Source organism: Artemia sp. Qi Xiang Cuo, chromosome 6 (genome assembly GCF_049724085.1).
Source record: "Artemia sp. Qi Xiang Cuo chromosome 6, ASM4972408v1, whole genome shotgun sequence".
Lineage (NCBI taxonomy): Eukaryota > Metazoa > Arthropoda > Branchiopoda > Anostraca > Artemiidae > Artemia > Artemia sp. Qi Xiang Cuo.
In genome coordinates this window covers 24381309-24393629 of record NC_142799.1, presented here as the reverse complement: position 1 = coordinate 24393629, position 12321 = coordinate 24381309, and the positions used below count along the sequence as shown (strand labels likewise).

The 12321-nt window shown below is 36.1% G+C and overlaps 1 protein-coding gene across 4 annotated transcripts in view; it reads left to right on the top strand.

The window, feature by feature from the left end:
• LOC148951019 (vacuolar protein sorting-associated protein 18 homolog) overlaps nucleotides 1-12321 on the top strand; it is an 86852-nt gene that overhangs the window by 45457 nt on the left and 29074 nt on the right. For all 4 annotated transcript variants that reach the window (XM_089090561.1, XM_089090560.1, XM_089090562.1 and 1 more), the window contains 4 exons: nucleotides 1484-1662; nucleotides 4956-5091; nucleotides 8321-8548; nucleotides 9783-9934. In XM_089090561.1, the coding sequence (XP_088946687.1) occupies nucleotides 1484-1662; nucleotides 4956-5091; nucleotides 8321-8548; nucleotides 9783-9934 (695 nt within the window). The remainder of the gene's footprint in view (nucleotides 1-1483; nucleotides 1663-4955; nucleotides 5092-8320; nucleotides 8549-9782; nucleotides 9935-12321) is intronic.

Sequence of the window (12321 nt, the reverse complement as noted above, 5' to 3'; positions counted from 1 at the left end):
AGCAATCTTGGTGGGCTCACTTATGTGTGGGTCCAGCCCAAAGACGTTGAACTCATTCCTAATAATAAAGGTGAGCAGTGATTCAAGTTGCACTCAATGGAATGAAGATATGAACCCTAAATTTGACGACAAGCTGTACTTCAAGGAGTAAATTCAAATATATCGCCATTTATGAGACTTTTACAGATAGCTTGCATTTCGAACTGCTTTGATTTGAAGCAGTGTTGTTAAAATATGTCGTTTTAAATATATGTGTGTACCAGTGATTACTGTGTGCTGTGTGGTCACATGTTTTGCTTGTTACCTTGACAAACGAGGGCACAAGAAGAAAGGGCTTCTTAGAAACAGATGGCGCTGTTTGCTTTTAGAAGATGGTCGTTGGTGCGTTATTCAACTTTGCCTTTAAGTCTTGCTTGTCCAAGAATGAGCATACTAAAAACTTGTTAAACCAGAGGAGCAGAAAAATTGAGAACTATGTTTCCCTATGTGCTATGCCTTCACATTATTATTCTGATAAAAATTAATATCACAAGGCTGAAAAAATAATTAATTTATTAACTAAATCAATAATTAATTTATTATAATTAAATAAGTAAATTATTAAGGCTGACAACCGAATAATTTACAACAACATGAAACAAGCAAACAGAGCCTTAATAGGAATGGCGTTCTAGTTTCTATGAGCCTCTAATCTACTACTACTAACAACTCACTGCAGCATCAAGCCGCTGGGGGGTCAACTGGTGAACTGAATCTTTGAATCCATTGAATCAGAAACAGAAAAATTGAAGCAAATAGAACAAAGAAAACTGGATTGTCCTGACAGGGCCTATAAAATGTCGATGAACTGAACAATTCATTACAAACAAAAAATTGACAAGCCCGAATTTAAGATAGTAGTCTCACAAGGTATTGAATCAGGTCTAAAAACCCTAATCAAAAGAATCTCATTTGAAAATAGATAATTGAAAATCTGGTGAACTCAGGTTAAAAAGGTGCCCCAATTTTTCCTAGTATGCCTAGCAGGGTATTTGATGGATACGATAGTCACTTGCTTAAGTAAACAAAATAATGAGTAGCAATGGTAAAAATGGATTTTATTTGAAATGAGGATGTAATTCTATACAAAGCTGCCCTGGATCAGATGCGACCTAGTAGCAACTTGTTGGACTTCTTTAGAGGGATCTCAGGTTAGTGCTGAAACATTTTTTTTCAGTCAGTAGAGGATATTTTTCGTTATCATAATTTTTATTTTTAGAAGAAATAAAAATATACGAATAACGAGTGAAACTTTTACTAAGGAAGTGAGAAAAATATATATATTAATAAAATTCGTAAAGATTTGTCTTAATTAGAAACTTCACTCGCTGTTTTCATATATTTATTTCATTTTATTTGTAAATTGAGTAGCAGCATCATCTAAAACATTATTTATTTTGTTCATTTTTATGTGAATTTTATACTGTTTTGGTTTATATTTCAGCTCTGGAATTTTTAGAAGCTAAAAGATCAGCCGAACTTTATTACCGTTATATTGGTCCGATCCTCGTTGCAATACCCGAAGAAGCCTTTGTTATCTTAATTAAAATTGGTCACTTGCTTAACCCGTCTCTGTTATTACCAAGCTTAACTGCATGTGCAGCTGAAGGGTCTTCGAAGAACGTAAGTTCATAATCTTAGCTTCTGCTTTTTTTTTTCACAAAAAAAAGTATAAAACGAATACTACATGCCTCCATATTTATGCCTCCATAAATATGTCTCCATATTTATTTCAAAAAATCACTGTAACAAGGCCCGATGGGCCGAATTCGACTTAGGAGTCAAAAATATCATAAAGAAACGCGAAAAATGGAAAACTGGCAAAGAATGCCAAAACGCCAAAAAAATAGCAAAACGCCAAGACGTTTGGAGAAAATGGTTCCCGACCGAGGGTTTGTTATTGCTTTTTTTGCAAAACTGAGGCACAATGTAACCCTCCTGTAATCAAAGGTTTTTAACCTAGCTTTCTTTAGAAGCAGAGAGTATGGTACCTTGCTTTTCTTAAAAATTATTCGCAAGGCTCTGTTTTGGATTTATTCAGTTTTGTCTTATTCTTCGCAGGAGATACCATGGTGCCAAACTGGACAAGCATATTCTAGATGCGGGTGGACAAATGAAGTATAAATCCTTAAGGAATGAGAAGGGGGGACGATAAATTTATTCAGGAGCCTAAGGAAGGAGGTAGACCCATTAGCTCTATGAATGATTTTTTAACAGGGATATCTCACCTTAAATTAGAAGAAATTGTAATGCCAAGTAATTTTAAGGAGGATACAGAAATTTCAGGAGGGATAGGATTAAGAAAACGAGGTTAGGATTTGAGGAAACAAACCGGAATTATCATGGACTTCGAGGGAGAAATTTCTCAAGCAAGTCGTAGCAACTGTTTGGTTATCGATGAATTTCTGTCTGTCAGGAAATTCCTTAGCGAGACTGTTACTCATAATGAAAAGAGGCCTAGGAGAGTACCTTGAGGCATTCCATTGTGGACAGGGAGAGGATTAGAATAATGATTCTGGTATTTGACAACTTGCGATCTGTTTGATAAGAAGGAGTAACCAATTTCACCAGAAAAGAGTCAATATTGAATCCACTGACAACTATCTCAGCTAATACATTGTGGTTAGCAAGGTCAATGGAAATTAAATTTAGCCAGGAATTAAGCTTTTCGAGGATTTTCCCAATGTGGTCGATCAGAAAAACGAAGTAGTGGGAGGTCAAAGTGGATTTTAGGTCCCCGTAATCCCGAATTGCCTCAGGTTAGTTAGGGGTAGGATGTTTTTTTCCTTTAATTTCGAGAATAGTTTCGAAAGTTTCGAGAATCTAGGAGTGAGAGAAATAGGATTAACGCCTTCAAAACCAGGCTTTCCGTTTTCCTTTTTCCAAGGGGTTTTGAAACTCTGTTTCCATATTGTTGGAATTTCCATATGAAATGGTGGGCGTGAGAGGGGGGATAGTTGCCCTTCAATTACCTTTCGACTATTAAAAAGGGCACTAGCCCTTTTAATTTCCAATCGAATGAGCCCCTTTTAAAGTTTCTACAACAACGGTTTCTATAAAAAACCTTATATGCCCCGATTGCATAACTTGCGGGCCTTACCCGGAGGGCTTTGGGGAGGGGGGGGGTGTCATCCTCAAAGACCTAATTTTCAGAACTTTCAACTACGTTGAAAAAATGGCTATCTCAAAATTTTGATTGGATGTGTTTGGAGAAATGGTGGGCGTTAGTTGCCCTCCAATCACTTTCTACTATAAGAAAAGGACATTAGATCTTGCAATCTTCACTCGAATGAGCCCTTTTTGAAGTTTCTACGACAATCCTTTCTATAAAAACCTTATATGCCCCCAGGGTATAACGTACAACCCTTACCCTTAGGGCTGTGGGGGGTTATCATCCTCAAATATCTAATTTCCATAACTATCAACTACGTTGAACAAAATGACTATCTGAAAATTTTGATTGCATGTGTTTGGGAAAATGGTGGGCGTGAGAGGTGGGTTAGTTGCCCTCCAATCACTTTCGACTATTAAAAAGGGCACTGGCCCTTCCAATTTCCAATCGAATGAGTGTTTTTTGAAGTTTCTACGACAACGCTATCTATAAAACCTTATATGCCCCCAGGGCATAACTTACAACCATTGCCCTGAAGGATGGTGGGGGGTTTATCATCTCAACTACGTTGAAGAAAATGGCTATCTCAAAATTTTTATTTGATGGGTTTGGGGAAATGGTGGGCGTTAAAAGGGGGTTAGTTGCTCTCCAATCACTTTCGACTATTAAAAAGGGCACTAGCCCTTTCAATTCTTAATCAAATTAGCTCTTTTTGAAGTTTTTACAACAACGCTTTCTTTAAAAACCTTAAATGCCTCCAGGGCATAACTTACAATTCTTTCCTTGAGGGCTCTGAGGTGGTTATCATCGTCAAAGACCCAATTTCCAGAACTTTTGACTACGTTGAACAAAATGGCTATCTCCAAATTTTGATTGGATGTGTTTGGGGAAATGGTGGGCGGGAGAGGGGGGTTAGTTGCCGTCCAATCACTTTCGACTATTAAAAAGGGCACTAGCCCTTTGAATTTCCAATCGAATGAGCTCTTTTTGAAGTATCTACGACAACGCTTTCTATAGAAAACCTTGTATGTCCCCACAGCTTAACTTACAACCCTTCCCCTGAGGGTTGTGGGGAGTTGTCATCCTCAAATACCTAATTTCTAGAACTTTTAACTTCGTTGAACAAAATGTATCTCAAAATTTTGATTGGATGTGTTTGGTGAAATGGTTTGCGTGAGAGGGGGGTTAGTTGCACTCCAATCACTTTTGACTATTGAAAAACGGCACTAGCCCTTTGAATTTCCAATCGAATGAGCGCTTTTTGAAGTTTCTACGACAACGCTTTCTTTGAAAACCTGATATGCCCCAGGGTATAATTTACAACCCTTGCCCTGAGGGCTTGGGGGGAATGTCCTCCTCAAAGACATAATTTCTATATCTTTAAACTACGTTGAACAAAATGGCTATCTCAAAATTTTTATTGGATGTGTTTGGGAAAATAATGGGCGTGGAAGGGGTGTTAGTGGCCTTCCAAGCACTTTCGGCTATTAAATAGGGAACTAGCCCTTCTAATTTCCAATCGAATGAGCCCTTCTTGAAGTATCTTCAACAGCTCCTTTGGTACAAAGTGCCCTGGTCTCTAAGAAACAAAAAACAAAGAACACGTTGTGTCAAAATCGTTCTCTACTTAAGCAGTGCTATTGCGCTGCCTATGATAGACAAATGCTTATTATGTTCAATATTAGTCAATTTTTTTTTTATCACGACTGAATGAACTGATTAGTTCTTACTGAATTATTTAATTGCCAAAGTAATTACTTAGGTATTTGATTCTGCAAATGAACATGTCTGTACTTCTTTATAGGCTGGTTTCGTCGTTCGATATTTAGAGCACTGTATAAAGAAACTCGATGTCAGAGATCCAGCTATTCATCATTTTCTTCTTTCTCTTCTGGTAAAGGAATCCCCTGAAAAGGTTTTAGTCTACTTACAAGAGCAAGGTAATGGAAATTATTGTTTCTATGGTAAGTTCAGAAACAATGGCAACAGGGTCTCTCAGCATATGTAAATAGTTATTTAGCCTCAATAACTCTTTACCATTGATATATAATTTCAAGTTATAAAAAGTCTAGCTGACCTCTCCTTAACTCCTTAATACATTAGCATTGCGTCTGAACTTAGCCCATTAGCATTGTTTCTGAACTTACCTGCATCATTTATAACAGGAGTTGTAGTTGTGGAGAAAAAAGAAGGTTCTCCCTTGCACTTACTGTTCTAAAGTTCTCACAGCCGTTTGTCAAGTTGTTTTCTCCTTTTAAACTATTTCGTCTCTCTATACCCATGTATAGTTGGCTTTCTATCTTAGTTGCTAATTCTGTGCTAATGTTGTAAAAACTGTTTATACCGTCAATTCGACATTTTACATAATTTCCGCTATATTTTCTAATGGACCTGGGTCTTATGTAAAAAAGAAGAGTTGTTTTGAATTCGGTGATCCAGGTTATTCAATGCTACATTTACGTTTCAAGCTTGATTAGTTTAGTTTATTTTTGAATGCATACGAAACTGTGTACGCACATAAGCACATCTTATTTTGTGTATATGGGTAGTTTTATAATGAGTTTTAGACAAGGAGTGGGAAAGTTATTACATATCTCTCAGTCCTATAGCCTCTAATATCCACTAAAATTGTCCAATTTTCATCTTCAAGTTTTAAAACAATTTATACCCACTTCTTAATTTAATAATCCCAAAGACAGTAAATCAAATTTTATCTTGTTTCTGATTGATTGCATAAAAAGTAAAAAAAAAATTATTTATGAAATTTTTCAATTTTTTTTTTTATTTATTCAAAAGTATTTTTTTTCTTAACAAAAAGTTTTTTTTAATGCTTTTATGGCACTTGTATGATAAACCCCCTACCGCTCAAGTTGTTCAATCATTGACGTATTATAGAATTGATTTTTTTTTCGTTAGTTTCTTTCAGCTTAGCGTGAGACAAGACTAAGAGAACTGATAGAATAGATAGAAAATATATAATTTAGGCTATATATTTGCATAATAGGGGGGGGGGGGCAAAGTATTTAGACAGTGTGAAGTTAGAAAACAATTCTTACTACATAATATGCAGAATAATTGTACTAAACACATTAGGCATGCAGACCCGCTGTACCTTACCCCCCCCCCCCCTAATGTGCAGATATACAGCCCAAATTTGTTTCTAAGGTATTATATTTTTATCTTACTTTGGTATATTTCATTAGGATTGAGCGCCAGAGAAATATATTAGAAGTATATTAGGTAGGGGGTATATTATACAAGTACCGCTTTTATTTCTCTATCTTCTAAAAAATTTGAAATCATTCTTCTTCCTTGTCACCCGAAAGAAATTAAATTTCAACGCTAAAATTTTTATATCTTTTAAAAAAAATTATATCTTTTAAAATTGTGTATATTTACAATCGTAACCTTACAGTTATAAAGATGTTGCAGTTTTTACCACTCCATGCTTTCATGAATAGACTAAAAAAATCAATTTTTGTGGGTAGATGGTAGGATTTTCTTTTTAATGCTTTGGTTGTTGAAAGTAGTTAAAAAGTGTTGTTTCCTTATTTTGGTTATTATATAAAATAGTCTGCCCGCATATCCATATGTTCAGGCACATATGGGTGTGCCTGTACATATGGTTCGTAAAATAAAAGGGGTACCAATTACAATTATTCTCTATCGTCAAACCCTTCCCCCGTCTCAAGTTCTGTCTGTGATCACTAATTTGTTATACGTAAATATCTTTTGGGAAGTTCCCCGTCGTAGGTAGACCTCGCGAATGACATTAATGCGAATGCATCTCGTTGGCTTAGCTCTCCTGCTGTATCTAAACTATAAAAGTATAGCCAAGAGTCACTATAGTAAGTCACTATAAACTTACTGCCTATAGCCAAGAGTCACTCCCTATTTATTAAGAAAAGAAATTAAATGTACAAGTGACGAAATTAATATTAATTTATGCAGCGTTTTATATGACATGTTTGCCAAAAAAACTATTAAATGTTTGAGTTTATGATTCTGTAGAGGTTTTTTCTATTGCATGGATTTGTAAAATTTAAATGGTGCAGATCGAAATTTCTGCTCTTTCTTGCACACGTGCTTATGCGTCAATTTTAAGCAAATAAATGTGCCTGGTAGAGCATACACGTCCATTTGAGGCCTTTAGATTTAAACTATTGCCTTCACTAGGACACGTTTTGGCAGTGATTCCTTTATAGGCTAATAATGCCAGACTCAAGAATTCGTAGAGGGTATCCTCAGTGAGCAACTATTGAACTCCCTCTTGAAGGACATTGTTAGAACCAATAGCAGTGAAAATTGTATCTTATTGGTTAGATTGGTCAAGTGGAAATTGGCACAAGCTTATAGATCTTAAGAAATTAGGAAAAATCGGGAATTCAGTTTTAAGGAAAAAGACATCCGTATGCAATAAGGCGGTTGTGGGAGCAGCGGGTATCAAATTAAAAGAAGAGAAATGTGAAAGAAAAAAGCTAAAATAAAACATATGGAAATAAAACAGCTTAGGGGGGTTGTAACTTTCCTCTGAAAGTGAATTATATATTGGGAATAGATAGGATGTTAATTTTTGAATTTTACTAAAAAAAAAAACGTCACCAAATCTAATTAAGTAGCTTAGTTGTTTATCTCAACAGTTGAACATAGCAACACTGACTAAAGTATGGCACTGTTCTAAGAACCTTATTTTGAAACAGCCAAAAGAAAAATACGAGGAAATAGAACATACCTTCAAGCACTTGGTAGGGCTACTAATCAAAATGTAAATACCTTCCCCCTCGGTTTTGCGCATAATACATTTGGAAGTTGTACACTTGCACTACTGATAGTCTGGATCTCACCTACATAGAACGTGACGATATTAGGAGCATAGAGGTCAAATAATAGACATCATCTTTCAGGAAAGGACTCAAAAGCATGAAATGTTACAGGTTTCTCATTATACATACAAGTAGTTTTATCAGTAACAAAGAAAGAAGTCATTAATGAGTCAAACAAAGAAGGAAATTAGGTCATTAGCTAAGTCCGTGTCACCGATTTTAAATTCTATTGATTTTGTATATACTGTGGACGTTTATGTTTAGCCATGCCTAGCAACATGCAAGATATTTTTGTGTATATTTACCCAAGTCTCATTTTATAATTATGAGTATGGATATTTTGTAGGGAATGATCCATCTGAGATAGCATATTGTCTTCAAACGGCGCTTCGTATTTGCTTAACTGGAGGGCCAGCTCAAGATCGATCATTGATATGGCTTTACCGACTTCTTGAACGATACGAAGAATCCGTTGAAAAAGCTCTTTCGATAAATGCTATTGATCTTGCAAAAGAAACCGCTAATCAAGTCGTTGATGACGATGTGATGAGGAAACGCCTTTGGCTTAAGATCGGTAAGTTTTTACTTATTTTCATATTCGGCCACACATCTCGTCTCATCTTGCCACATTCGGCCGTCGTCCTGCTAACTGGGAGATGGAGAGTCCCCTCAAGGGGCTAATTTTTATAAGTTACTCGTTATGAGGAGACCTTCCATGAGAATTACGAAAATACATGGTAACATTTGACTAAATCGCGTTATTTTGGCACAAATCTACACAATTTTTGAAGTGACGGCGGTATAATAGTCTGCTGAATCCCTTCCCCCTCCCCCCGAATTCTCCCATGTCTAAAATCTAAGCACATATGAGCTTTATATTAATGCATTCAGGCCCCTTTAAGATACTTTCAGACATCCCTTCTGAGCAGAAAAGGTGTTCCTTTATTTCTCTCTCTTTTTTTGTTGTTAAAATATTCTATCACTATTGTTATTGAACTTGAGGGCTTTTGAATGAATATAACGAAATAATACATATATAAGGCTTTAGGAAGCGGGTGGATTGTCTGATTACGTTAATGTTGTCTGTACGTATGATTCTCATACATATTAGAACAAACCAACCTGCACTTAAAAGGGTTGGTAATCATCCTCAACCTCATTAGTTTGAGGGATACCTGACCCTAAGCAAATCCAACAATTTTTAACTTATGGTGCTTTTTAGGGTTTTTAACTAGGCCCCTCGGTGAAATCGTCTGGTCATTTTAGCCCCTAACCATTGCGACTGTTTCGATGTGTGCCATAAAAGACTGTTCCCGTTCCTTGCCTTTTATATAAAGAACCTTATTTTTTATTGGGATCATAATTTTTTTTTCTCCTTTACGGCTTTCAACCACCCACCTTATCTGATAACCTCCACTCGCCACTATTGCATCTGTAAATGCCACAAAGGAGTTGCCCCTTACCTTGTCATTTATATAAGGGACAATAGTCTGATCTCACTACTTGCAGTTCTTATAATATCCTCCCAGCCTAAATACTGGGTTTTAAACCCTCCAAAGAGAAAGAGCGGCTAGAAAAGGTTTTTGCCTTCTTTGCCTTCTTTTCTGATGATGATTAGTTACTCTGCTGTCATTATAAGGTTTTTTTCTAAAGGATTTTCCCTCTTATTCGTTTTCCTGATTCATTTTTCTATTTTCTAATTTTCTATTTTCGTTTCGTTTTCCTTATTGGTTTTTCTTGATAAGTCAGTATCATTCCAACGCCCTTTGCAATATATTACTCTTCCTAAGTTTTTCCTTCATTTCTAGCGCGTCATATAATAGAGGAAGAAAATGACATATCACGGGCGTTACAAATGCTTCAAAGCTGTGAACAACTCAAACTAGAGGAAGTACTACCGTTTTTCCCTGACTTCACTACAATTGATCTTTTCCGTGGAGCTCTTTGTAGTTCTTTGCAGGTATGTTCCGCTTGAAAGATCTTAAGTCGAACTGGTCAGCCATGACAAAGAAACAAATAGATAAAACTTAATTAAGAAAACAGACAAGACGAGACTTGGGCCAGTAGCTAAAAATAAAAAAAGCCAAAACGACGCGGATTTTTCGCCTGTATAAAAACGAGGCGTCTTCAGTGCAAAAGAAACAAACATTAAAAAAAAACTAAAATAAACTAAAACTATTACTACTAACAACTCACTGCAGCACCAAGCCGCCTGAGGCCAACACAGCTACCTACGCTCCTCCTCCATCCCAATCTATTCAAAGCGTCCCTTTTTACACCCTCTCACGAAATTCCCATCTCCTTTAAATCTTCCTTTATGACGTCATCCCACCCCAGACTAGCGCGACCTGCTTTCCGTTTAGCCCTAGACGGTTGGCCGAAAAGAACAATCTTCGGCAATCTGTCATCCTTCATCCGCACAACGTGCCCCAGCCACCTCAATTTTCCTTTAATTATAGCCCTAGAGAGCGGTATTGAACCACATTTTTCGTATAGCCTATTGTAAAAATAAAATAAAAACACATATAAAAAAAAACCCACCAATATTAAACTACAATTGTCGCAACAGACCACCTGGGCTACTGTTACTCATAGAGTTACTTCGACGAAAGCACTAAAGCAATTGGATTAAAATTATATAAAATGGAAATTATGTTAATTATTCTGCTGTGAATAATTATGAATATTTGTGGTGTTTTTTTATGTGTTTTTAGTTTATTTTAGTTTTTTAATCTTTGTTTCCTTTACGCTGAAGACGCCACGTTTTTATACAGGCATAATATCCGCGTCGTTTTGACTTTTTTTATTTTTGCTACTTGCCAAAGTCTCGTTTGTGTATGTTTTCTTCATTAAGTTTCCTCTCTTTGCTTCTTTGTCATGTTTCGCTTCTATAGAAAAAACATAACAGTAGACCGCAATAACAATTTTTAAGAATTGAACACCTTGTGGGAATGAAAAGTAAGTGAAGAGCTACCGATCCAATGGTTAATCAGAAATTTAAGAACAACAGTTTTGAAAATGATGTGTTCATCTGGTTTTTGATGATTAGTTATATGTGAAGGTAATATTTAACTTATTTATTAAAAGTTAGCAGCTCTAATAATTTTATGTAAATTTAGAAATGGGGTGCAAAGGCCTCTAAAAAGAAATGTGGGTGAAATGAAAATTGCATGATGGAACTCAAAATGTCTGAGAACAATAGAAGAAAGGTTTCAGTCCTTTATCTAAAATAAAATCATTCCTTTTGTTTTGTTTCTTTTACCATTGAAAATTGCTACAATGATCATGAAAAATTGAAACATGGTCTTAGGTGACTTGCCACCAGCACTGCGCCCAGGATTTCGATTTGAAAGGCGTGGCCTTAATTCAAAATTTTTTTGAGCCATTTTATAATCGAAAAGTTCGTATTTTCAAACGCTTTTTTTTTATTTTGTCCGTCGAGATTCAAACCCAAATCTCTCCCCTGAGATACTCAATGAAAAGGTTTATTGATTGTAAAAAATAAAAAATTACCAGCCAAATCAAAAAGAAGATTTTCGAAAATTTTTGGTCCAAGTAGGACCTAATTGCTTGACCTAGTAAGAAAATTAAATAAAAAACAAGTTTTTTTCCACTGAAAGTAAGGAGCAACATTAAAACTTAAAACGAACAGAAATTATTAGGTATATGAGGGGGTTCGCTCCCTAGTCAATACCTCGCTCTTTACGCTAAAGTTTGTTCCCAAGTAAAGAGCGAGGTATTGACTAGGGGGCGAATCCCCTCATATACGTATTAATTTCTGTTCGTTTTAAGATTTATTGTTGCTCCTTACTTTCAGTTGAAAAAACTGGTTTTTTTATTTAATTTGAGATGGTTTTTTAAATAATGCTGGGAAATCTGGCGCCCCCTTCATAGAAAATTTCCTTCCACCATGAAAAATTCCTCCATGGAAAGATCCTCCCATATAACAACCTTCCCCCCCCCCACCCGAAAAAATCCCCATGAAAACGTCTGTATACTTCATAATAACCAATACTATCTGTAAACAATGGGCAAAGTTCATAGATTGCAGCCCTTTCCCCGGGGACTGTGGGGAATTAATTCATCCTCAAAGACATAGTTATTAGATTTTTCGACTATGCTGAACAAAACGGCTATCTCAAAATTTTGATCGGATGATTTTGGTAAAAAAAGAGTGTGGGAGGGGGCCTAGTTGCCCTCCAATTTTTTGTCACTTAAAAGGAGAACTAGAACTTTTATTTCCGTTCAAATGAGCCCTCTCGCTATATTATAGGACCACTGGGTCGTTACGATCACCCCTGGGAAAAAACAACAAATAAACACAAATCCGTGATCTTTCTTCTGGCA